Source organism: Leopardus geoffroyi, chromosome D2 (genome assembly GCF_018350155.1).
Source record: "Leopardus geoffroyi isolate Oge1 chromosome D2, O.geoffroyi_Oge1_pat1.0, whole genome shotgun sequence".
NCBI classification, from domain to species: Eukaryota; Metazoa; Chordata; class Mammalia; order Carnivora; family Felidae; genus Leopardus; species Leopardus geoffroyi.
The window spans coordinates 74443629-74470152 of NC_059334.1; the positions used below are offsets into that span (position 1 = coordinate 74443629).

The window sequence follows — 26524 nt, forward strand, 5'->3', positions numbered from 1 at the left end:
GGCTAAAAGCTTCTACATTTATTATTTCACTCAGTTTTCACAATTACCCTATGAAACAGGCACTATTATTACCCTAATTTACAGATTAAAAAACTGAGGCACAGAGAACTTGGGTAATTTACCCGAGATCACACAGCGAGTGAAAGTCTGGGCCACATAAATGTGAGATTAATGAATTCAAGAAATTTTGACAGAAAAAAGGGGGAAAATATTTTTCTATAAATAAAAAAATATTAGAAGCAGTGATTGACAGTTATGGCATAATGGTACAAAGAGAGGGAAAATTCAAAGATATGATCTTCTTTTGAATTCTGTTTTTTGACCACAGTTCATTTTTACAGTTCACTTCAGTTTTGCTGACGGTATCATATATAAGTAGAGAGCATACCCAACATCACATTTAAAACATTCTGGAGTTTGGCCTTTGAAACCAGAGTTTTGGTTTTAGGTCAGCTAGTTCCTATTTAATTTTCTTAAATTCCTTTATAATTCAGACATCAGAGGAAATAAAATAGCTATGTCTGCTGTATGAAACAGCAGCAAATATATACAGTTACAAAAGAAACAGTACTATTTTCTGACACAATAACCTTAGGGAAGAGGAGGTGGGGGAAGAAAAGAAACGCAGGACAGATAAATTCCAAATCTGGAATCTTCTGGAAAGTCTGCTTCTAGTTAAAAGCAACCTAATTATAGGGAGGATTATTTAACTCTACCCTAGAGAAATGTACAGAAACTAAGAAAAGATTCTTTTTCTTTTCCCCCTAGAGGAACTTTAGCAGCTAATAAATACAGGGATAGTCTCAAGATCTCTATAGGAATCGGATTCATTTGGTGGGGTTATGTCAAATTCACAGACCTTTATAGTTACAGACGTATACAGCTTTAAAGACCTCTAGGAATCATATTCAGCAACAGTTCCAAGAAATTCTTTCCATTTTTCAACAGCCACTTACACCAATTTAAATTTTCATATTTGAGCTAATTTCTTCTGATCTCTCCTCCCATGAAGGAAAAGATTTCAGCCTTCATCTAAATGATACTTCATTATTAGTACACAATTCTGTCCCACCATCTTCTTGAAAAGGTAACATTTAAAAAATAATGACTTGCCCTCAAATCCAAACTCTGTATACTTCTAACATAACATGAAGAATTTCAGAACCAGTTTTCCTTGGTAAGATTTTTTTTTTTTAAGTTATAAAGAAAATAGAAAGAATGAGGGATTTTGGAGTCAGACAAACTTAGATTCCAATTCTAGCCAGGATGTGATGGGCAAGTAACCTACAGATCTTAATCTTCTAGAAAGTAGATAGAATAATAGTACTCCTGTAAAGATATCCGAGAGTTGGAAATAATGAATGCAAAGTGCCTACTATATATATTACAGATAATAAATGCTATTAATAATATAAGTACTTGCAGAGTCATGTTCCAAAAAGTATCTTCAAATTTAGCTACACATTTTCCCTTTTTAAAAGAGATAAAATGTCAAACAAGTAAATGCAGATAATATAACAACACCCATTTATCAACTACTCAGGAAATAAAGATAATACTTAGCCTTATTTGTTTCAGAAAGATTTTTTTTTAAGAGAGAATCTTTATTTTGAGAGAGAGAAAGAGAGAGCATGAGCGGGGCAGAGGCAGAGAGAGAGAGAGAGAGAGAGAGAGAGACAGAATCCAAAGCAGGCTCCAGACTCTGAGCTGTCAGCACAGAGTCTGACATGAGGCTCGAATCCACAAACCATGAGATCATGATCTGAGCCAAAGTAGGAAGCTTAACTGACTAAGCCACCCAGCCGCCCTAGAAAGATTTTAAAAAACCAAAAAACAAAAAACAGTTTTAACACTTGGCGTACCTGGGTGGCTCAGGTCATGATCTCACTGCTCATGAGTTCGAGCCCCACATCAGGCTCTGTGCTGACAGCTGGCAGTTCAGACCCTGGAGCCTACTTCAGATTTTGTCTCTGTCTCTCTGCCCCTTCCCCACTCACATGCTCTTTCTCTCTCAAATATAAATAAATATTAAAAAATTAAAACAAACAAAAACCAGTTAACACTAGAGTAAAAAATAACCAAGTGAACAGAATCAAACAATACTAACCTAAATGAAAAGATTGACAATCAATGCAAGCTAGAAATACTTTGTGGTTGTAACTTCTCAAACAGACTGAATTTCAAATTCCATAATGTTAACAGCCTTCTCTACAGAAGAACTAAACATTTTACTATACAACATGGACATCAAAATGTCACCTTGAAGCTGCCTCCCCTAATACAAGCATATCTCCTTTCATAATAATGCTTCACTTTATTGTGCTTTCTATAGATACTGTGTTTTTTGACAATTGAAGGTCTACGTCAAGTCTAAATTCTAAAAATATGTGATTCATAAAACAGGAAAAATAGAAAGAAGGGGCAGAGGAGCAAAAAAAGCCAAAAAACAAAAAACCAAAAGAAACAAACCAAACCAACAGATGAGAGAAAAACTAAAGGACAAAATGACAGACCGAAATACAACTTATTACATTAATCATAAATGAACTAAATACTCCAAAGAAAAGGCAGAGATGGTCAGACTACACATAAAAGAACCGTTTGTAATATATATTTAAATATAAAGACACAAAAAGACTTAAAGTAAAAGATTATAGAAAAAAACATAGAAACCATGCAAACAATAAACATAAGAAAACTGTAGCAGCTTTATCAACATTAAACAAAGTAAGTATCAAGACAAGAAATACTGTGAGACAAAAAGGGGCCCTTCACAATGGTAAAAGGGTCAATATATCAAGAAGACATACGCATCTAATAATGAAACTACATAAAAGAGAGAAATTCACAGTCATGGTTGAAAATTTAAATACACTTTTCACTCAGTAACTGATAGAACTAGACCAAAAAAATCAGGAAAGATACAGAAGATCTGAATGACTATACACACAGGCAGCCCTTACTTTGAGTTACTGCATGTAAGAACAGTGTCCCCACTTTCCACTGTTCTGATATGCAAGGTTTTGGTTAACACAGTTCCATGCTGAGTAAGGACTATCTGTATATGTTTTTGTATAGTTTTGAATTTTGGAAGCATGTGAATGCTATACATATTAAAATAAGAATCAATAAGGACAGAAAGGCGGCGGTGTGAGGGAGGGAGACTGAAACCGAAAGCAAACAGCAACAACAAAATAAGCCCAACCATATTTCAAATGAATAACATAATACGTTGAAGGGGGAAAACTAACCTAATTTATGAATACAGTACTTGACCAGATGCCCTTAATCTTGGGTAAAGTAGGGGAGAACTGCAAATAAATCCTGAATTCTTTTTCGTAAGTATGTTTTCTCTTTTTGTACGGACAAAGCAATTCTGAAACTATCTCAGATGTATTAAAGAATTAAGCAAATGAGTAAATTGTCGATGTTATTGGGAGCCAGGGCTCAAGGGACAAAAATACGAAAGGGGTAAGAACTAATACAAGGAAAGCCCTGTGAGAATGAACTGGAATTGGAAGTACTAGAACTGGGTGAATTCATGATTTCTAAATTACGTATGTGTTGTATGTATTATATACGTGTAAGTGTCTACACACATATGTATTTCCTAACTGTCTGCTAAAGGGGCTTCTGGTTATATATGAGTAGCAATGAATACATCCAACACCCAGATCTTGATTTTTTAGTTATCATTTTCTACTAAAAGAAACTAGGGCTCTTTGGAAAAACAGCTGATTCTAGGACTGTGACAGAGAAGAAACAAAATGAACCTAGAAGAGCTGTTATACCACAAAGTGATAAAGGCCTTAAAAAAAAAAGAAGAGGAAGAAGAAAAAAGACAGGATTATGTCACAGGCAGCATACAGCAGTCAGTCTGAGGGGCTCCTAGAGGCCACAGAGGACAATTTAAGCACCAAAATAATGAAGGACAGTAAAGAAAGAAACAGGAATCCATGAATCCATGCTGGTAATAGTTAACTGGGAAATAAGGGAAGACTCTTGGTATAGAGCAGAATGTCAACTGCTGTGGTTTTCTTTGTGTTAACACTTGAAAAAATTTTAAATGATGTATTTTTGGAACCCAGTAAACCAAAACAACACTTTAAAAGCTGCTGACAAAACACAGACTCAGTGTGACTCAGTGAAGAACTGACCTTAATTAGAATCTCCTTCGATCTATAATTAGGGACAGGTTATCCTAAATATACTACTTTGGAGTACAGAGCTCTCACACAACAAAACTTCATAGTTTTGCCTTCACCAACTATAATCTTAGTTTGTTTAAAATGTGACTAACTGGTTGATAAAACCAGCCAAAGAAAAGAAAATGTATCCATTACATCATTGTCTTAACACAAAGATGTATATGACAAATCCCTCTAGACTTGAGTGCCAGAATTTCTTTTCCCCCGAAAAACACGCACAGTATACCACGAAATAAGAGCTAAGTAGTCCATCAAGTTTCCTTTGCTGCCGGAAACCTGAGCTTTTCTTCTCTATACAGTTGTTTTAGATATAATTTATCTTCTATTTAAATGCACATGGGCCTATATTTTGTTTGCAAAATATCTCAAATCCTTTAAGATGGAATTTATAAAATAAATTATAAACCTAAAAAGAATCGTAATATGACTGCAACACTAATTGGAAATAATTTAGTCTTCTAATAGTGCTACGAATACAGCAATTTAGTTCATCTGTGGTTTGAAAGTCAGCGTTAGTGCAAAAAAAATTCAGAATGTTTTTTTTAAACTCTGACAAAAAGTGTTAGAACCAATTTTTACAAAGTTGTGTTTCTGCCCCCAACGTTTTACCTGGGAAATTCAAAACTATATTTCAGATAATATGAAAAGAACTTCCCTTTACAGTGTGAGACCTAAAACTTTTAAAGTAATAAAATTCAGGGGTGCCAGCGTGGCTCAGTCAGTTAAGTATCAGGCTCCTGACTTCAGCTCAGGTCTTAATCTCCTGGTTTGTGAGTTCGAATCCCGTGTCAGGGATTCTCTCTCTCTCCATTTCTTTCTGCCCACCCCCCGCACGCAGGCGCGTGCCCTCTCTCTCTCTCTCAACAATAAAAACATTAAAAAAAGAGAATTTACAGGACTCTCTCTGCCCCTCCTTGGCTTGCACTGTCTCTCTCAAAACAAATAAACTTTAAATATATACATAAAAATTCCTAGCACAGTATCTCTTTATTACACCTCATCTACATCATATTAAACAAATGTATGTTGAATAAATGAATAATAAATCTTCTTCAAGGCTATCTTTGCAGGTCTGGGGACGGGTAGATGAGTAGGTAGATACAGGAGAAGCACGAAATTTTGTCCAAAACTGCTCTTCAAATGTTTGAAAGTTGCTATGATTATTTTGGAAAAAGTAATCCAATGTTATGATTCTGAATCTATAACAAATGTAAATGTACAAGAAAATTCACTGAAAGAAAAAAAGGAACATCAGGCCAAAACTTCTTTAGACACAGACCACTTGAAAAATGTCCTTCCAGACGTTAGAAGAAGCCCAAATCTTAATTAGGTATTTAATATTCACGCTTAACTATACCATATTGGTTTAGCCACTTAAAACTCAGACATGTGCAGAGCTGTGTTTTTATGTACATGTCATTCTACCACATGATGCAGTCCCTTTTATAAAATCTACAGCATATTTAGTCCTTCTATGATTAAAAAAAATCCTCTGCAACCAGACTTTCTGACATAATGACGTACAATACTGAATCACTCCAAGGTAAAAAAAACAAAGTTTAGCATATTACTAGTATATTAAAAATTAACCTATCAGCAAGGACACAAATACACTGGGTACAAAACAGAACTGTGTACTCAGGCACTTGTTTTTATTATGGGCTGGAAATAAAAATAGAAGTGATAAGTACCAAATAAGTGGTACAAACAAGTGTCACAGAAATGCAGCAAGGAAGACTGGTTTCCTGGAGCAGAATATGGGGTAAGGCCATCAGCCTGGAATAGAGTGGGCTGTGAACACAAGAAGCTTGGTTCTTTAAAATATCTATGGCAGGGAATAGTGAACTATGATCCATGGGCCAAATCCAGCCCCCTGCTTGTTTTTGTGTTGCCTATAAACTACCAATGGTTTTTACATTTTTAAATGTTTGGAAAAAAAAAAAATCAAAAGAGGAGTAGGTCATGATACACGAAAATTATGAAATTCCTATGTAGACCTTTATGGAGACACAGCCATACCATGTCCATCCGTTTACCTGTTATCTATGATTTCTTTCATATTACAAGGCCGAGCTGAGTAGATGCCACACAGACCACGTGAATCATAAAGCCTAAACTATTTACTATGTGGCCCTTGAGAGAAAACATTTGCCAAACTCTTTCCTGAGAAAGGCCTATGTGGCTGAGGCACTAGGAGTGAGGGGCTGGGAGGAAAAAGAAGCTAGAGAGGCAAGAGGGGCACGTGGGCCATAGCGAGGATTTGCGTCTATATTCTAAGAGTAACAGGGAAGCCCTTAAACAATTTGAAGTAGAAAAGTGACAGGAAGATTTGCATTTTAAAAAGCTCATTCTGGTGGTTACACAGGTAACCAGCATGAGGAAAAAAGTAAGGATGTTAGCGTAGTAAGTAGTTTAAGCAGGATATGAACATAGCTAAGACTTATGGGGCTGGGAAAGTAAAAAAAAGGAGGCTGGGCAAGATTATTTCCGAGATGCCTTTCAGCTCTAAAATTTTAAGAATCACAGGGGTTTCTAAGTCTGGTTTTGCAACTTTTCAGGGTATTTCCAATGATCACAAACAAATCTCAAAAATGTTATACTATGTAACATTTACTATATATGTTATACATATAACAACTCTCCAATAGGAAGTTAGAAATATGCCAACAGAGCATCAAGCATCTAAAGTTTACTGAAGAATAAATGATCCTCTCCATTAGAATACTTTCTAAAATATGGTTTAAATTTTTTGCAAGCTGGAAAGGACTAGTTTTATGAAATTCATGGTCAAAGAATTACAGTTCACACAATGGCGGAACAAACACAAATGTGCTTGCATAAATTTTCACCGCACTTTCCCATAATGTAGCAATGAGGGAACAAAGAACATACCTGCTACATTCTAACAATGTAACTTTGAGACGGCCTTCGGTAAGTGCCCACTGTTGTATATGGATATGTTCTTCTTCATCTTCTTCAAATCCTTGCAAGGTTTGGAATGGAAAAAACGGCTTAAACCTGAGAAAAGTAAAGATAAGTCTAAATTTTTGAACAAGAAACACCACAGCTTAACGCATAATAACAAAACCTATCTGTAGGAAAACAACACAAAACGAAAACCTAAATTGCACGTGCCCCATAAATCCAAAGCTTATCACACTCAACTGGCAGCAGATGGTACCTTCTCTGTGGCACCCAGACCCCCCTGGGTTTTTGGCATGCTCTCGGTGACAAGGAAGGACACTTAGAAAAAAGAACAAGAAAATCTGAAGATACCCATTAGGCCCTAAAACTTGGGTGGGGCAGGAGAGTGATTCTTTCTGGACTAGATGGAAGAGTGTCCCTACAGTACAAGATCAAAATTCAGAATGCATTTTTCATGGAAACAATACAATTGAGAGTAATTAGCACATGATAATGATTACTCATCACAACGACATCAACAACAATCCGTGACGGCAAGGATAGCATCAGAATCGTTTACTATTTGCCAGACAGTGTGCTAAAGCTTTCCAAGCTCACAATACTGAGAGGGCTGATAGACTAGCTTCCCTCCCCAGATGAGAACAGCGAGCCTCACAGGTTAAAGGATTTGTTCAATGTCACATGGTGGGTGGCAGTACCAGGATTCAAGCTAGCATGATTCCATCAAAGCCCAAATTACATAACACTTCGGTTACCTATGAATAATTCAGGCTTGTCCTATGTGCTTATTGTTTAACACTTTGGTTTTCACAGAGAAGCTTGTGCTGAGTTATGAACTGTAGCCTTTAAAATCTTTAATTTGAAACACAATTCATACTCCTCCATTAAAGCAAAGGACAAAGAAAATGAGAGAAAATTGGGCTCGGGAGGGTATAGTTTTCAATTCCCCTTATACACTGTTACTGGACCCAGCATTTGTCTGCTTCAAACTTCAGTGCTTCTCACTAACCTCACACAAAAAAGACAGTCAAAAGTCCTTGGTTTCTCACATTCAGGGCCCACCACAATTTATTTTCCCAGTGGCATTTTTCGCCATTAGAAACCTCCCTTTCTAGGAAGTGCAGTCACCTCAAGTACCCAGAAGATACCACGCATATTCCAGCTCTCAGGTCTTTCGAACCAACTGGATGTTTTCCCTACTTCTGCAAGCCTAGACAAATCCTAAACACTTTCCATAATCGGCTTTAGGTCCTAGATCACAGCAGAGCACACACACTGCTTTCACTCTTTATTTTGCAGTCACTTAAATTGCTGTGCATTTACGCTTTGAAATCTCAAATGTGACATGCTCATGACTGTTTGTACCCTTCATGCACACCATCAGGACTCAAGTATGTGTCGAGCTTATTTATAAAAATCCAATGCTAAAAATGAAATAAACATTTAGAAAATAATAGCCTACTATAGTTCATACGGGAAGATATTGACATAGGGGGAGAAACACTGTTTTACGGTTTCCCCGTGAAAAGGATTAAAGGAAAATCTTTTTAGGGACAGATAGATACACAAACAATGTCCTGAGCTTTTCTCCTGCTTCTGAACTAGACGGGAAACAGAAAGTCCTCTTCAGCTCCTTAATATGCATTTGAAGTCATTTGGTTCAAACTCGCACCAAATTTTTGAAAGGAAAAAAAAAATTAGGAACTAAATTCATCATGCTAATACAATGTTGTAGCTGAGTGCTTTTAACACACAAGCCTCATGGCTCCTGTAGAACATGTGACTGTCACTCTGTGAAACATTACAAAGATCACTATACTATATACACAACCAACTTTGAATATAATAATGCAGCTAAATCAAAGCTGCTCTACAAATCAACTTTTCTTGTCATGTATAAACTTACAATTCAGCAAGAATATTTTCCCACAGGTGTGTGACTTCAATGTTCTATGGAATAAAATCTAATTCGGTTTATTAATGCTTCTAGCAGCATTTGCTAAAAGTGTTTATGCACAAAAGGACATTAAAATCAGAAAAAATGTATTCCATTTAAAAATAATACACTAAACACTGGGATAAAGCTATTCGTTCACCAAGCTAATAAACAGAATCCACACATTTGCATTCTCTAAGGACACTGTTTTCAAAAATTTGAAGTCTGAGCCTTTAAGCATCTCAAACCAATAAAGAAATCCAAACAGCAAAGCAGGCTACTTCTACCCCTTAGTTTTATCTTCCCAACCGCACTATCCTTCCTCAGGATTCATTAGCCTTTCTTCTGTTAGCCTATCAACCTGTCACTGTTTTCTCACTCAAGTTCCCTGAACAAGCTACCTGTACTTCCTCCTGTAGAAGCCTTAAAAAACCAACCCAGAAAGATCAACTTCTAAGATGACAGCACAGGGGGGGGGTGGTGCCTGGGTGACTCAGTCGGTTAAGCATTGGCCTCTAGATTTCGGGTCAGGTGGTGATCTCACTCAGCGTCAGTCATGAGATCAAGCCCACCCCCCACCCCACCCCCCACCCCCCACCCCTGCCCCCACCAGAGCCTGCTTAAGATTCTCTCTCCCTCTCCTTCTGCCCCTTCCCTGCTTGTGTGCACACACACGCTCTCTCTCAAACATTACATTAAATTAATTAAATTAAAAAAATGAAATGACAGCAAAAGAGATCCACTGACCCACTCTGCAATAAAACTGATGCAAGTCATTAACATAGACACAGAAACAAAACACTTCAAGCCTCGGAAATGGCCCTAATGGTAAACAGCAAAGGGAAGAACTTCTATTCATCAATTTTCTTGACTAGAAAATTTGGTTAAGAAAAGTGAGAGTGTGTGGTGTCTAAACCAAGACGGCCCCCCCTCCCCCCCCAACAGGCTGAGCAAGGAAGAGATTTGTCTCCAGACCTCTAGACCGCTTGCAGCTGGGCACATGGTGGTCTTACCTCCACTCCCGAGGCCTTTCTCCCGGGGGGGGGGGGGGGGGGGGGTTGGGAGAGAGAGAGAGAGAGAGAGAGAGAGAGAGAGAGAGAGAGAGAGAGAGAGAGAGAAGGGCGGCAGTGTTTCTCATCCAGCCCCCCGCTGCCCAGCACTGAGGCTAAGCGCCAGGCCAGTCAAGAGATGGGAGCTCCCTTCCTTGAAAGGCCCCGATCTGTGGGCCAGAGACTTCACCCTGGGCACGGAGCGCACCGGAGCCCTCATCGTCCTCGCTCTGCCCCAGGACACAACGGTTCTGTGCCCAGAGGGGCCAGGCTACTGCCACCCCTGAGCCCCCTCGCACCCAGCTTCTGGAGTGGGAGTGGCACTCACTCACGGAGAAGCCGGCCGTTGTCCCCAGCCCCAGCGCCAGTGCCCTGGCTCAAAAGATTTTGCTAAGGGGTAGGAAAGGGAAAGGCGGGCTTTAACAAAGCTCCTAACCTCTTCCCGAGGCGCTAACTTCATACACCAAAGAATGTGGAGAAGCTCAAACCCTACGTGTGCTCTCAAGAACGAGGGAGGTGGTGACGAAAGGCAGCCGGGAGATTCATGGATTTAACGAAGATGCAGCCTAAATAAAGGCTGCCCTGGTCACAGGAAATAAGACAGGGGGGAGGATCTCTCCTGAGGTCAGAACAAGTACGAAACGCTGACCTCAAAAATTATTCCTTGAAAGAAGCCACACTGTGACTGGATTCGTTGGTGGAACAATATGGGCCCCCGGGGCACTGTTGAAAACGATAGGGTGAGGGGTAGATGGCACTAAAAGAACCCAGGCAATCACTAAAAAACAAATAAATAACAAGCCCTGGGAGAGGGGGACCATGCTCAAAGCTGCTACAATAGATTATCTAAGTATCCGATTTCCAACCAAAATTGTGAAGCTTGCAAAGAATCGAGAAAGCATGATCCCTGAAGCAGAACAGGCAACACAAACCGCCAGGAAGAATGACCAGGTGCTGGACTGAACAGAAAAAGACTTCAAAAGAGCCATTAGAAATATGTTCACAAAACATTTTTAACAGCATGATTAAAGCAGTAAAGGGAGGTATTATGACAATGTCACATCAAATAGAGACGATCAATAAAAAATATAGGAGTTACATTAAAAAAGGAACCAAGTGGGAATTCTGGGGTTGAAAACTAAAAATGGAAATAAAAAATTTCAGGGCACCTGAAATGTAACTGCAGAGCCTGGTCTGTAGCCCCTGAGGTTGATTTGATTACCACCCAGTTTTCTGCTGGATTAACGCACTAAACCCGGGTGGCCTAGTTGGTCGAGCATCTGACTCTTGATTTTGGCTCTGGTCATGATCCCAACCAAGGGCTGTGGGATGGAATCCTACAGCATGGAGCCTGCTTGAGATTCTTGCTCTCTCACTAAAAGAAAAAAAAAAAGAAAAAAAAGAAAGAAAAAGAAAAAGATTTCACCACCAAAAGGGTTCTTCTCAATCATAAATATGAACTGACAGAAGAAAAGACTTAATGAATTTGAAGATAGAGCAACAGAAGTTACACAAGCCAAAGAACAGCCAGGAAAAATAACAACAAACAATGAACTGAGCCTTAGAGAAATCTAGGAGACCATTAAGCACACCAACACACGTAATGGGAGTGCCAAAGGAAGGGAGAGAGAGAAGAGAGGAGGAAAGAAAGAGGGGAATGGAAAAAACAAAGAAATAACAGAGGCAGCCAGTAAGCCCCAAAGCCACAAATTATATGATTCCATTCATATAAAAATCCAGAGCAGGGAAATCTATAGAGGCAGAAAGTACATTCATATTTAGGGTTGGGGTGGTAGGGGGGTTAGGAGAAGGATAGCTGAAGGGTACGGGGTTTTCTTTTTTGTGGTGATAAAACTTCTAAAATGGACTGTGGTGATGGTCGTACATATCTGTGAATATACTAAAAGTCACTGGAATGTAAGCTTTAAAAATGTAAGTTTATGGAATATGAATTATATCTGAATAAAGCTGTTAAGAAAAATCCCAACCCAGGAGGCGCCTGGGTGGCTCAGTCGGTTGAATGTCCAACTTTGGCTCAGGTCATGATCTCGTGGTTTGTGAGTTGGAGCCCCGTGTCGGGCTCTGTGCTGACAGCTCGGAGCCTGGAGCCTGCTTCGGATTCTGTGTCCCCCTCTCTCTCCGCCCCAACGCCTGCTTGTGCTCTGTCTCTGTCTTTCAAAAACGAACAAACATAAAACAAAAAATTAAAAAAAGAAAAAAGAAAAATCCCAACCCAGTTTACCCAGAAATAATTTCTTTTGTCATTGCTTTGATATGTAAATGTTTGGTGTTTAAATAAGAAATAAAACCATAAACAACACACCTCTGTTAAAAAACTTAGAGCCACTTTTAAGACTTATGAAAAACAAAGATTTATTGAATAGTCACTGTATCAAGTACTGACTCAAAGCATTTATTTGCTCACCTAATACAACAGCCCCCAAACAAGGCATTAGCACACTGTACATAAAGCAACAGTCGTAGAGGCCTCATACATCCTACACACTGAAGGCAAAACCGGCATTAGCCTGTTAGGGCTGCCAAAACAGAATACCACACGCTGGGTGGCTTAAAAACAAATGTATTTTCTCCTAGTTCTGGAGGCTGAAGTCCACCACTAAGGCGACAGGAGGTTTGGTTTCTAGTGAGCCTCTCTCCTTGGCTTGCAGACAGGCACCTTCTTGCTGTAATCTCTCATGGCTTTTCTCTCTGCACACCCACTCCTGATGTTCATTCCTTTTCTTATAAAGACACTGGTCCTACTGGATTACAGTTCCATCCTTATGACCTCACTTAAGGACCTTAATGACCTCCTTAAGGGCCCCACCTCAAATACCGTTGCGCTGAGGGTTAGGGCTTCAACATACCAATTCTGGGGGAAACAATTCAGTCCACAACAGAATGCAAATGTTAACTCCAGAGCCTGGTCTGTAGTCCCTGAGGTTGATCTGATTACCACCCAGTTTTCTGCCGGAATAACACACTAAACCTGGCCTGAAGGTACCCGGCAAGGATGCTCACGGTTTCACGTATATTACTTTGCTTGATCCACAAAGTAACATGGGGAAGCACAGTCTGCAAATCATTTCTGCATTTCACACAGATAAGGAAACAGGTACAGAAGAAAACAAAGAGACTGCTGGAGACTGCATCCTTTATTAAAAAGTTACATGAAAATAAATGCCAGCAAAATGAGGGCATAAACCAAGAAAGAAGCGATCCAGAAAAGAGTCGATCCAAGTCCAGAAAGCAATGATCTCCTAAACCCAGATGACAGGTGTGTGGCAAGCCAAGAGACAAGCCCGGTTTGAAATGGGTGATGAAGGCTCCGAGAAGATCTCTAGGAAATAAGGGGAATGAATAAGATAGGCAGAAGGAATGAGAAGGGAGAGGTTAATTTTTTAGTTAAATCTTGAAAATTTGGTTAAGGCAATTAGGTAAAAAAAAAAAAAAAATTCAAACTTGACTGTAGGGACATATTGTTCTGAATGGCACAAAGATTTTGAAATTGGAATACAGAGAAGGAAACATAAAGCTGCAAATTAGGTAGCTCTACAATAAAGAAAAATTATGCAGAAGTAGTAACAACGTAAATACATAGACCGGTCAAGGAAGAGAACTCTGAACAGAACATAAATGTTATTGATTATGTACAAATAAGGATGCAGTTCAATGCATGAACTGCAAACAGTGATATAGCTAAGTCAGGAAAAGGCAGAAGGGAAGATGCAAGAGGCCATCACCTAGCTAAATCGTCACCTACCTCAGAAGGAAGTCAATCAACAGACAGTGTCTGACGTTGTTAAATCAAGAACAGCAACGGGACATTGCTGAGCAATAAAGAGGTAACGCCATGATTAATTAGCATAGCTAACTTTACCAAGTGCTTACTGTATAACAAGCATTACAATGATTAATTCTTAATAATTCTATGAGATGTAATGAATTCTCATTTTGTAGATGAGGAAACGGAGACACAGAAGTTATACAGCTGGTAAGCAGTAAGAATCAAGATAAGAATCAAAGCAGTCAGGCTCCCAAATCTGTGTTCTTAATCAGCACCTCTTAAAACTTGTTAAAGAAACAGTTACAAATGGTTGATTCTGAAGAGTCTGACTTCTGTTAGGAAAGTAGAGGATTTAGGCAAGTGACTGCTGACTTTCATACTAAGTCCTGTCATATGTGATTTTTTTATTTGACTTTTAAATTATGTACATTAACTTGGGGCGCGTGGGTGGCTCTGTCGGTTAAGCGTCCGACTTTGGCTCAGGTCATGATCTCACGGTTTGTGGGTTCCAGCCCCATGTCGGGCTCTGTGCTGACAGCTCGGAGCCTGGAGCCTGCTTCGGATTCTGTGTCTCCCTCTCTCTCTGCCTCTCCCCTGCTTATGTTCTCTCTCTGCCTCAAAAATAAATAAAAAATTAAAAATTGTTTTAATAAATTATGTACTTTAACTAAAATGAAAAGACAATACCAAATGTTGAAGATGTGAAACTGCTAGTGTAGACTATCGTAACTACTTTGAAAACTCTGTGGCAATATTTACTAAACCTGAACAGATGCATAACCCATGACCCAGCAAACCTACTCCGAGATACATCCAATAGAAATGTGCACAAACGGTCACCACAAGACATGTATAAGAATATTCATAACAGGGCTATCCAATGGTCCCTCACGAGTAGAAGGGATAAACTGAGTACAATCACACAGTGGAATACTCCACAGCAAATCTAATGAACAAACTACATCCGTGCACAGTAACAGGGATTAATTTCACAAACATACTGTTGAGCTAAATAAAGAAGCTAGAAAAACGATGAGTGCACCCAGCATGGCTCAATTTATATAAAGTTCAAAAACAGATTTAAAAAAAAAAAAGAAAAAGAAAACCAACCCAAAAGCAATGGTGACAGAAGTCAAGAGAGCTACGCTGAAGAGAGGGGAGGGTAGTGACTGGGTGGCATTCAAGGGACTTCCTGGTTGCTGGTAATATTCTATTGCTTGTTCTGAATGCTGTTCTGTTCACTTTGTAAAAATGCATTGAAATGAATTTTGTAATAGTGCACATTTTAAGTGGTGAGTTGTATTTTAGTAAAAGTTAAAAAAAACATGTTTAATTTAAAAATGTACATTACTTTGGTAACATTTTAAAAATATACAGTATTTAAATTTTACACCTACAAGAGAAGCCAAGCCTTCTTCTCATATGTGGATCCGAATCTTTTTTAATGTCTAAAATATGTTTTTTCTCTAAGATGTTTCTTCAAGAATGCTCTATAAGCACCCTGAATGCCAGCTGGTGACATCTCTGTCACATGGCAGCAATAAAACTGTTTGCAAACACTGCGATCTTTAGAGAAAAAGGGTTTACTACAAACCCAATATAAAAATAGTCTGAGGTCTAAATCTACTCTTGACTTCAGCATGGGCTCTGTGTCTTTGCCAAAGTAATAAATCTGCTCAAGTCTTCAACTCAATAAAAGGGAAAACTTCCTAACAATTAGAGCTGGTAAAAAAAAAAAAAAAAAAAAAGGCACAGCTATCTCAACGCACTGCATACCTTCTATCTCTAGAAATACTCAGGTAAAGGTTGGACGAGGCTTTGTCAAGGAGGGAAGGTGTCATGAAAAGAAACACAAAAATAAGAATCATGCAAGGCCAACTCCAAGAGATTTTTTTTCAAGATAATCAGGGGAGAGCAGTGATGCCCCAAAGTGGCCATAAGTTAATGACTGCCTGCTACAAACTATGGGGGTTTACTGAACTACTCTCTTAACTTCTGAATAAGTTTTAAATCTTCCCTAATGAAGAATTAGAAGAGGTCTGTTCAGTATACTAAAACAATTTCAGTTCTCTCTTCTTTCGCCTTTCTCTTCTATACTTTCTTTAGCAACATCATTTGTTCTCACTGCTTCTATAAGTTCTATATATTGATGCCTAAAAGTAAATTAGACACCTTTTCTTGAAACTGGCTCCTTCTCTCCTGTTTTCTCTTACTGGCACCACCGACTTCACAGACACTTGGAAACCTGATGTTACCTTTTACTCTTTCCCTTCTCACAACCCATCCGTTCCACCTCCATTCCCTTCCACGTACTGGTGAGATGTCTCTTCCACTCTTGTTCGGTGTTCCCCACTGGCCTGGTTCGGGTTTTCACTAGTGACTTACAAGGCTAGGATTTCTGAAGTCAGGTTTCCTCTTCTTTAAAAAAAGTATTTTTAAATCCAAAACAAAAGCCTTCTGCTTCTTTAAGTAAAAAGCTACTTCATAGGACAATTACAAAGACTTAGAGAGTTCACACGTGAAATAGTGGGGCTCCCAACATGTAATAGGCACACAAAGCCTGGTTTTCTTCCTTCTCCATGCTCAAGTCTCCTCAAACTGGCTTCCTCAGGGAATCCTTAAAGATACCATCCAATGTCCTGATTCAGTTCCTTCTGCTATTTCTTCCACCAAACCATACCTCCATCCCATCACCCCGTGTCTAAAGATAAACTATCCTTTACTAGTCGGCCCAAACGTCATCTCATCCCTTTCCACCAATGTGCTTACAGACTCAAAAGACCACAGTCTTGTTTCAGGCTTGGGAATATAAACAACACTACATCCTGCCTAAGGAAGAGAGTAGAACGAGCAGTTCCCAAGAGGCAACTGGGAATTGTGTGGTTTTTGCCTTTCACTCTGACAGTCTTGGCTCTCTTGCATTAGGAACTAGAAAACCTAAATGTGCTTTAAATTCTCCTAAACCAAATATATAAACTAGATAAAGCAGAAAACCTAAATGTGCTTTAAATTCTCCTAAACCAAATATATAAACTAGATAAAGCAGGGGTGATCATCTTCAAAACGTTTCTCTACTTACCCTTCTTTAGAGGTAGCACACTATTCCTTTAAAAAATGACTGTTTAAGTATCACAAAACCTCAGCTGCCCGTAACTTCCCTGGTGCGCATTATTGTGCAAACTATGGCACACTAACACAAAACTCCATGTGAGCTAGAGGGAAAACAAAGCACGTGTGGCTCAAAATACTTACTTTTCTATACCTACATTTCAAAGTTCCAATTTTACTTGGACAATTCAATCGATACTACATCAAAGGCCATTCGCACACCGAGCTCCCCCAAGCTCACCGAGGTCAGGATTGCCACATCATTTCTCCCGAGAGACTGCCTGCTAAGCGCTGTGATTCCCGAGGTAGTCCTGCGTGGTGAGCCCCTTTCCACCACTCACCTCCTGTCTGTAAAGGGCAGGCTCCACCTGCTGTTGCTTCCTCGCCTGTGTTCCAAAAGCACTTTCTACACGCTTCTATTATGCCCCTAATCACCGTTTACATGTCTGTTTCTCTCTGGTTCTCCCTCACACCACCCCCTCCCTCCCAACTAAATCGCCAGCTGCCTGAAGGAAAGAAACATACGCGACAGCTATTGGAGAACAGGGTCAGGAGCAGACTGGAGCTTGAACAGCTTGGCTTGGGATTCTGTTCTGCCACTTCCCAGTAATATAACCTTGAGCACCGTGTGACTTTAAGCCTCAGTTTCCTCATATGAAAAAGGATAATAATTATACCTACCTCAGAGCTGTTACAAGGACTACGTGAAATAATAAAAAGCATTGTTCATCCCTCACTCCTCAGCTTCTTTTTGATGAGGCAGTTTAAAGCAGTGTTAGGCACACAGGTTTTAGAGCCGGTGCTTGGTTTTGAATTTTGGTTCTTACATTTACTAGCTTTAAGACCTTGGACAAGCTACTTCAACTCTCAAAGCCTCAGTTTCTTCATCTGTAAAAGTAAGATAATAATTATTACCTATCTTAATAAGGTTATTTTAAGGATGAGATGAGAAAGTTCACATAAAGCAGTAGGCACAGTGAGGGGCTCTAGAAATACTTCCTATCAAATTTTCTATTTATCTATTTTAAGGCTGATCTCCTAGAGACTTAACACAGGGCCAACTCCTTCCCTTCCACAAAGAACGATTTCGGGAGTCTGCGTTCACCAAGTCTGACGTTCAAAGTCACAGCTGTTTGTCTTCCTTGGATTTTAGATTCCACCTGGCCATGACTTCAGTCGTGATACCAGTTGGTTTTTTTAAAAATTGTGCTCTTTGAGAGGATATCAACTTGCAAGTGCAGGGAAACAAATTAACAATAGCCAGTAGGGCCTCCCTACCCTAGGTGTTCCCTTTCTACCTCTGCATCATTAAACTTCATAACTTCTATAACTAAAGCATATATGAAAACTGAATATAGTCAGACACCGACTTAAGGAAACCTATGGAGAACTGTTCCATTTATGGAATTCCTGCATGTGTACCACGCTGACAAATCTACACTTTGGAAAAGGACTGCAGTTCCTGTACTCCCAAGGAGAAAAAAGTAGTGGTGAACAGTTATGAAACTAACAAGGACAACAAACCCAGTTATCAAAACTTCCCCCCGACGATCTATATACCCTCAACTTCATACAAGATGTTCACTTTTATCCCAAACTCCTAATTCTGCATAGAAGGATCAAGATCTAAAATGCTTCACAACTCTCTGATGTAGTTTTACATATACACTGAACAAAAAGACTGGTGACAGAGGCCACAGGTCCCTCGCAAGAGAACTCAATAGGTGGTGACTCAAAGGTGAGTCAATGTTAACCGATATCCTATGCACCAGAGAGACAAAGTATCAAATGAGAGGAGTCGCTCAGGGAACCAAAGCAATCCTCTTGACCACGGCTGATAAATCTCGTATGTTTTTGTGTTCATCGCAACTCACAAAGTGAGGGTCCCTTACCATAGCCTGTGATGAATAAAATTGAAATCCTCAGCTTTCACAAAGCTGGGGGAAAAAAAAAAAGGCAGAACCATGAGAAGAACTGTCCTCAAATTCAAATCCCCACTCCTCTCTGCCAGCTCCCCCAACACACACTTTACAGTAAGAGAATATAAAAATTACTATTTTATTGGTTTCTAGCATGTCTATAAATTATATAATACCTTCACATAAATCTGTGATTCTCATGATTCATAACAACATACGGCATTGTAAGTCTTAGTTTATAGATGAAGAAATTAAGGATGAGGAAGTTCAAGTGGCTTTCTGTGATCGGTCGGTGATCACAATGGTACAATCATAACTGCAACAGATCCACTCAAATCTGTGCTCCTTACAACACCAAGATGTAAATACTACAAATCAAATGAAAATTTATGTTTGAAATGTTCATTAAAGCTGACTCAGGAAGCGAGGCAACAGAGGTTCCTCCTTTATAAACGGTAAAAATAAACACATTTGAGATTATATCAGCAGTTCTCAAATACCTGGTTCACAGGACCCCTACACATTTTAAAAATTATTAAGGACTCCAAAGACCCATTATTTATGGGTTATATAGACATCTACCACGTTAGAAATTAAAAATAACACTTTTAAACATAAGAATCCACAAGCTCACATTCCATCAACTGTCTGGGTGACGATGTCCTCACACATCATATAACTCTTGGAAAACACCACTGTACCTTGTAAGAGAATGGCACTGAAAAAGGCAAATAGCATTTCTGTATTACCATGAGAATCGTTTTGACACGGTAGACTCCTCCTGTAAGGGTCGTGGAGATCCAAAGCGGTCCTCAAACCACACTTTGAAAACCACTCACTGAGTGGGGCGCCTGGGTGGCTCAGTCAGTTAGGAGTCCAACTCTTGGTTTCAGCTCAGCTCATGATCTCACGGTTCGTGAGCTCAAACCCATGTTGGGCTCCTTCACTGTCAGCTCAGAGCTTGCTTGGGATTCACTCTCTCTCCCTTTCTTTCTGCCCCTCACCAGCTCATGCTCTCATCTCTCTCTCAAAGAAATACACTTAAGAAAAGAAAAAAGAAAACTACAGAGTTAAAAAGTTAACAGAAAAAGTTAACAGCTATCATGGCAATTCTTCTTCAATTCTAAGTTCTAACCTGTTATCTTACTTTAAGTACACTGTTTCTCACTACTGGATTAAAAAAAAAAAATTAAGGAAGGAGTGTTTTATTTATTCCCTCCTACCACTAATTCTCTTTGCAATGTATAGTGCCCTGGACAAAGATGGTACCAAACATTTATGGGGTAAATTAAATCTCTTCTAAACTCTAGTGGATAGAGGAAGAGAAAACATCTTAAAGCTAAATTATCACCTCCTTACTATGATAAAGACATGAAAAATGAAGTATATAATACAGAGGTCAGATCTTCTTAAGCCAGTTAGATGCATCAAACAGACAAAAACTCCATTCAAGACATGGAGGAAAAGATCTAAACGAGAAATGAGGAGAAAGTTAATGCTTTAAGGTTATAACTGTCCACCTTTCTCCTAAGTTTTCTCTATCCAAATAAAAGTAGCAAAGCATATTCTGAAGTATAAATGGTTTTAATATTGTCTGTATCTCTGCTTCTCTTACCTGAAGTTGGAACTTATTAAATATTTTTAAGAAGATTTGTACCTATATATTTGAGAGAAATCCAAACATGAGACCTCTGCAGAAATAACAGATAAGTGAATAATAATGCCACCTCATAACTACATAATTTTTTCTAAAAATTTTAAAAACTTTAATTTTCATTCAGTCTTAAAAATAACAAGTTGCAAGACTTACCCAAGGATACACTAAATCAACAAATCAACAGTAATTTCAGAAATACGAAAGTAATTCCCAGTCATCTAATCCTACTGTTTCAGGGCAGAGTCTAAGCTACTTTCCAGAGAAGCCGTAAGAGCACAGAGCATCCCCAAGGCACTCCAACAGTTAACAGCACAGACTGTGGTCTAATAAATGCTGTTGACTAGCATGATTCTCAGAATAATGGAGTCCAAATCCTAAATTGATAGCATTAAGAATTCCAAACATTTTGAGTAACTTACTCAAATATTTTAAATAGTTTACTAAAAAATGGCTTAAAATTGAGATAAATTGTATTCATGGGCTTTATTACAGACTAAGACTGTCAGGAATTTCCTCCTTATACCTCGCTAATTTCAGAATACCTGAACTAAATTCAATCTGTACTATCTGCCACTCCAGTATTAGTAAATGAAGGACACACAGTTTGCTACAAACATTTCAATTCTTCCTATGTCAAAAGTTTGCAATTGAGTCCTGACTAAAACCCAAAGTTAAATACTGAGAACTAATAACCTTTGCAAATATTAGAATAGACCAAACATCACCTGTCCTAAATCTTACAGATTATACTTAATGGTAAGAACAAAATAAGGCTTTTAGTGCATTATAAAAATGATTATCATACAGTGAAATTGGCTATAATAGAATGGCTCTTACTTCAGCCACAGCAAGTTTCACAGAACTAAAAGCTCTGAATTATTGACTTGCTTGACCAAATAACTAAGGTAGCAGAGACTGTGTAGTCAGCAACCGCAATCATCCTTAGTGATGAGTATGAGCATAATCCAGTACACATGAAAGACTATCGCGTGAAAAGGAGAGTAAGCACATAACACAAACACCAGAGGCACTATTTGGTAGATACTGATGCCTAAATGAAATAGCTGGATCTAAGAACAGAGCACAGTTATTTTTTCAAATATAGATTCTTATAGCCAGCTACTAAATAAAAATATGTCATTATCACTATTTAAGATTTTACAGCAAAAATCGCTTACAATTGCAGATTATACAGGAAGGATGTGGGAGCTGATCCTATGAGAAATGGCTTCTAAACATCTGAGGTCACGAATACCTGTTTCACTGGCATGTACCATGCCAGTGAACCAAGTACGCATATAGGTACTTAATACAAAGGAAAATACCCAATCAAAACATTTTTATTGTGCTAATCATAGCATTCTTGTTTTTAAGTGCATGCCAACAAGAACTAATTATGCTGGGCAGTGGGCCATTTTCTAGCTCTTTTCTCAAAGATATGCAAACCAAAGCACAGACATCTCAATACTCTACTCACCATATCATCACCTCCATTCTCCAGACAATACACGAAGAATTCATGGGCATAAATACCCAATGTACTGATTAAAGAAGAAAGAAATACATGTTCTAAAGCAGTCTGCTGGTTTCATGAAAAAATTATGCACCCGACCAGCGAAAATCAGTTCTGTTTTTCTTTATCAGTCCAAGGAAAGGGTCATCTACAGTTTATCTATACTGACCTTTCCAAAGAATAAGAAATTGAAAGCCACACCTTCTGGAGGGTCAGAGAAGGTTGCAAACACATGCAGGTTTTGTTTTTGTTTGCGTATGGAAATAGAGCTGGTGCCCATAAGGTGCCCAACAGACCTTAACTCAGAGCTGTGAACTGCTGGAGATTTTCATCAGTATTATTTGTGTTATGTGTGGTGTGATGTAGTATGGGTGTGTGTGTGTGTGTGTGTGTGTGTGTGTGTGTGCGCGCGCGCGCAAAGGGAGGAGACGCTCCTCTTCAATACTGACTTTACAATCAGAATTTAGGTCACAAAGTAGCAGCCTAACTGTTTATAATGACAACCTTATACCATTTTTTAAAAAAAGGTTAAAATGTTTTGTACATCTGTTTATGAAATTCAAAGAATACAGAATTCTTTAGACTGAACTCAAAATTCCAGCACTTCAGTTACATAGCTGAGGTCACTTTGTGAAAATCTATCAAGCATACTCTCAGGATCTGGGCAATTTCTATCTGTACACACACACACACACACACACGTCAGTAAGTTCGTACACACACAAAAAAGTTCTGCATTTAAAGGGCTAACGTGCTTTTTTCTATAGGATGGTGAAAAGACGATACTTAGGCAGGGACAAGAAAAATGATGTTGTGAGCTCTTCGGCTGTCTGTGGGAAAAACATTCCTGAAGAATAACCAGGAAGGCCCTTGTGATGGGCGCATGCTTGGAGTGTGAGGACAGCCAGGAGGCCAGAACAGCCTAAGTGAAAGAAGAGTTAGAGAAGATAAGGTCAGAGCTGGAGACATGGCCAGGAGTGAAGTAAAGTGGTGAATGAGTTAGACCCACACATACCTTTGAAAGGGGAAACAAGTTTAATGTGTCACCTAGCAAATATCTGACATATCTCTAGTAAAATGTCTGACAGATATAGGATAATCAATAAACGTGTTACTAAACCAAAGATACGGAAGGTGTCCTCTATGTGACATTTAATATCTCCAATTAGATAGATACTATTTGTTTCCATTTTACAGATATGAAAACTGAAACTAGGGAAGAGAAAGCCCTTCGTTCAAGGGTTCTTGCTTGGGAGAGTGAAGTCAGGTACATATTATCCCCAAAGCTCTATGGACTGAGACAGACAACTAAGTACTTCTCTCTGGCCTCAACCCAAAAGAATAAAATAATTCCATAGTAGTGGCAGTCTCTACTTAGCACCTGCATTTCTACTCATCTGAAGGTAAGTAATTAACACCTATACCTCCTTCTTCCCTACTACAACTACAATAAGTATGTGGTTTTATCCGAGTCTTAGCAATTTGGCAAGAAACATTTTCAAACTAAACCTCTGTAAAACTTCTACTAATAACTAGGTAGTTGCTTTATGACTCTCCAGTGAAGTATGATGTGCTCTGATGCCATGCCAAAAGTGCTGGTAGGTCCTAGGACTCCAGAAACAGAACAAAGGGATTTAACTGCACTTGTTTCCTGGTGACATTGTTCTGAGAAAATGGAGAATACGATAGGAAGAAATGTAAGGGCAATATTTAACTTCTAAACATGGTATTGAGTGGTGGAAACTCTAACTTGAAATGTCAGGTATTCTTTTTTTTTTTTTTTCAACGTTTTATTTATTTTTGGGACAGAGAGAGAGACAGACAGAGCATGAACGGGGGAGGGGCAGAGAGAGAGGGAGACACAGAATCAGAAACAGGCTCCAGGCTCTGAGCCATCAGCCCAGAGCCTGACGTGGGGCTCGAACTCACGGACCGCGAGATCGTGACCTGGCTGAAGTCGGACACTTAACCGACTGCGCCACCCAGGCGCCCAAAATGTCAGGTATTCTTAATGAACAACTGATTCAAAAAGGCTCAGCCTGCTGTATGGAATTTTACTAAGAGGAGAAAAAAAAAAAAAAAGAGACTGGTTACACTTTCTTGAATAGAGGCTTTTTAGGAATGTCTGAGCCATATGAATCCTGTATACCTTCTAAGAAGGCCAACAAAATTATTAAAGTGCTCAATGTTTAAGCACATTAGTTTCAGTTATACTTACAGCAACAAAGTTGTACCTGGAGTCTAAGGACTCCAGGCAGGTTTGGAGGGGACTATAAATTTCATGAAATTAAACAAAAATCTGTGTATACATTTTTCTGCACAGAGCCACAGTTCTTATTAGCTTTCCAAAAAGATAAAACCCTCAAAAAAAGGCTTAAAAGTACTTTTCAACATATATGTACATCTGCTCCTTTTCTGTAGACATTTAAAGCATAGCTTTTGTCCTTTTTAGTTTCTTTTTTTTTTTAAGAGTTTAGAGCAAACTTTTTTTTTTTATAAAGAGCCAGATAGTTTATATTCTAGAATCTGTGGGTGCATATGGTCTGTTTCATATTGTTCTCTGAACAACTTTAAATGTAAAGTTTAGAATGTAAAAACCATTCTTAACTCATGGGCCTAATACCAGCTTGTTTTAGAGATCTCTGCCGAAACAACACAGCACGGGCTTTGGGAGTCCAGACTTTTTTTTCTTTTTTCTTCTTTTTCCTGAGGATTTCAAGAAAGTCACTAACCTCCTCTTAAGTCTCAAGTTTCCACATCTTTAAAAATGAGACACTCAACTCTCCCGTAAAGTAGTTTTAAATATTAAGTGAGGCAGCAAGCATGTTGAACTACCCACACAATGCCTTGGCATATAGTTTAGGAAACTGATTTTATGATTCTTGCCCCTACCTCATATAATAATCATTAGTAGTACTTGTAAGTCAATATGAAGTGCTGATCAGCAGGTATGCTCCTCCCATACAATCTACTTTATAATGATCTGTTTTGGCTATTTCCAGGAACAAACTGGAGTTTTCCTGGACAACCAGCAAACCTGCACATTACTGATGAGAATCTAACAGTCTCCTCGTCATTACTCTTCTCCCTTCAATGTATGAATCAAATTTCTAGAGCAAAGATTTATCAATACATTATTTTCCATCTAAATAGTTATAAGTGCCCAGATCATAATAATTCAAAGAAGCTTAAGAAAACCCAACTTGCAAGAAGTAAAACCAGCATCAGCTGAAGTACACTTACGTGTACCAGGGACCCTAAGGTTACAAAATACTACACAGCCCAAAGTCATCAGCAGAGATACTGATCTCCTCTTCCTATTCCTCACAAAACTGAAGGTTTCAAATACATCCAAAATGCCATTATGTTGAGCTTCCATTGTTCTTTGTTTTCTCCAGAAAGACTAACCAGCTAACTATGTTATAACCATTTTTATCCTTCACCATACCTATCACAACACTAGCTAGGTATGACAGTCTTCAGGAAACAGTTATTGAAAATAAGTATTTTAATTTTTTTAATGTTTATATAGTTAAAAAAATTTTTTTAATGTTTATTCATTTTTGAGAGAGCACAAGTGGGGGTGGGGCAGAGAGAGAGGCAGACAGAATCCAGAGCAGGCTCCAAGCTGTCAGCCCAGAGCCTGACGCGGGGCTTGAACCCACGAACCATGAGATCATGACCTGAGCCAGAGTCGGATGCTTAACCAACTGAGCCGCCCGGGCGCCCCAATGTTTATTTATTTTTGAGGTGGGGGGAGGGAGGGAGGGGCATAGAGGGAGGGAGACACAGAATCCAAAGCTGACTCCAGGCTCTGAGCTGTCAGCACACAGCACCACGCAGGGCTCGAACTCATGGACCACGAGATCATGACCTGAGCCGAAGTCACACACTTAACCAACTGAGCCACCCAGGCATCCCTGAAAATAAGTATTTTAGAAATGATTTTATTTATCTAAGACAATAGTCCTTCAATTCTATTTATATAAAAATATTCATCTCAGCAGCAATAAAAGAAAAAGCACAATTAAAAAATTAGCTACTACATCATTATTCCAGAACAGCTAGAGTGATACAATAATGTCCTTGTCTGTACTTTCCCCAAGAATCAAAGGCTGTATTCCTACTAATTGTTATTAAGTAAAACTATGATTCCTATAATCACTAAGGATTTTAGAGGCTATTTTCAAGTATTTTCTAGCCTAAGACACCTTTTAAAAGTTGTCCATATATAGAAAGAGTATGAAAGAGAAAGTGAATAAATATAGGACATTACACCTTACAAATGATTTTGACAGCTTTCAGTGAATTTACTTTGAAAAATTTTAAGACATAACTCAAAGCCATGTTTACTTCAAATAATCAGTAAAATGAAAATGCTATAATTAACAATCAGAGTAAATGTTTTTCTTCATCATCTCA

At 38.7% G+C, this 26524-nt stretch overlaps 1 protein-coding gene across 1 annotated transcript in view; it reads right to left on the reverse strand.

Moving 5' to 3' along the window:
• The window catches only part of PDZD8 (PDZ domain containing 8), a 72488-nt gene that overhangs the window by 40164 nt on the left and 5800 nt on the right, over positions 1 to 26524 (reverse strand). Inside the window, exon 2 of the mRNA XM_045439091.1 lies at positions 7101 to 7226. Within this exon, the coding sequence (XP_045295047.1) occupies positions 7101 to 7226 (126 nt within the window). The remainder of the gene's footprint in view (positions 1 to 7100; positions 7227 to 26524) is intronic.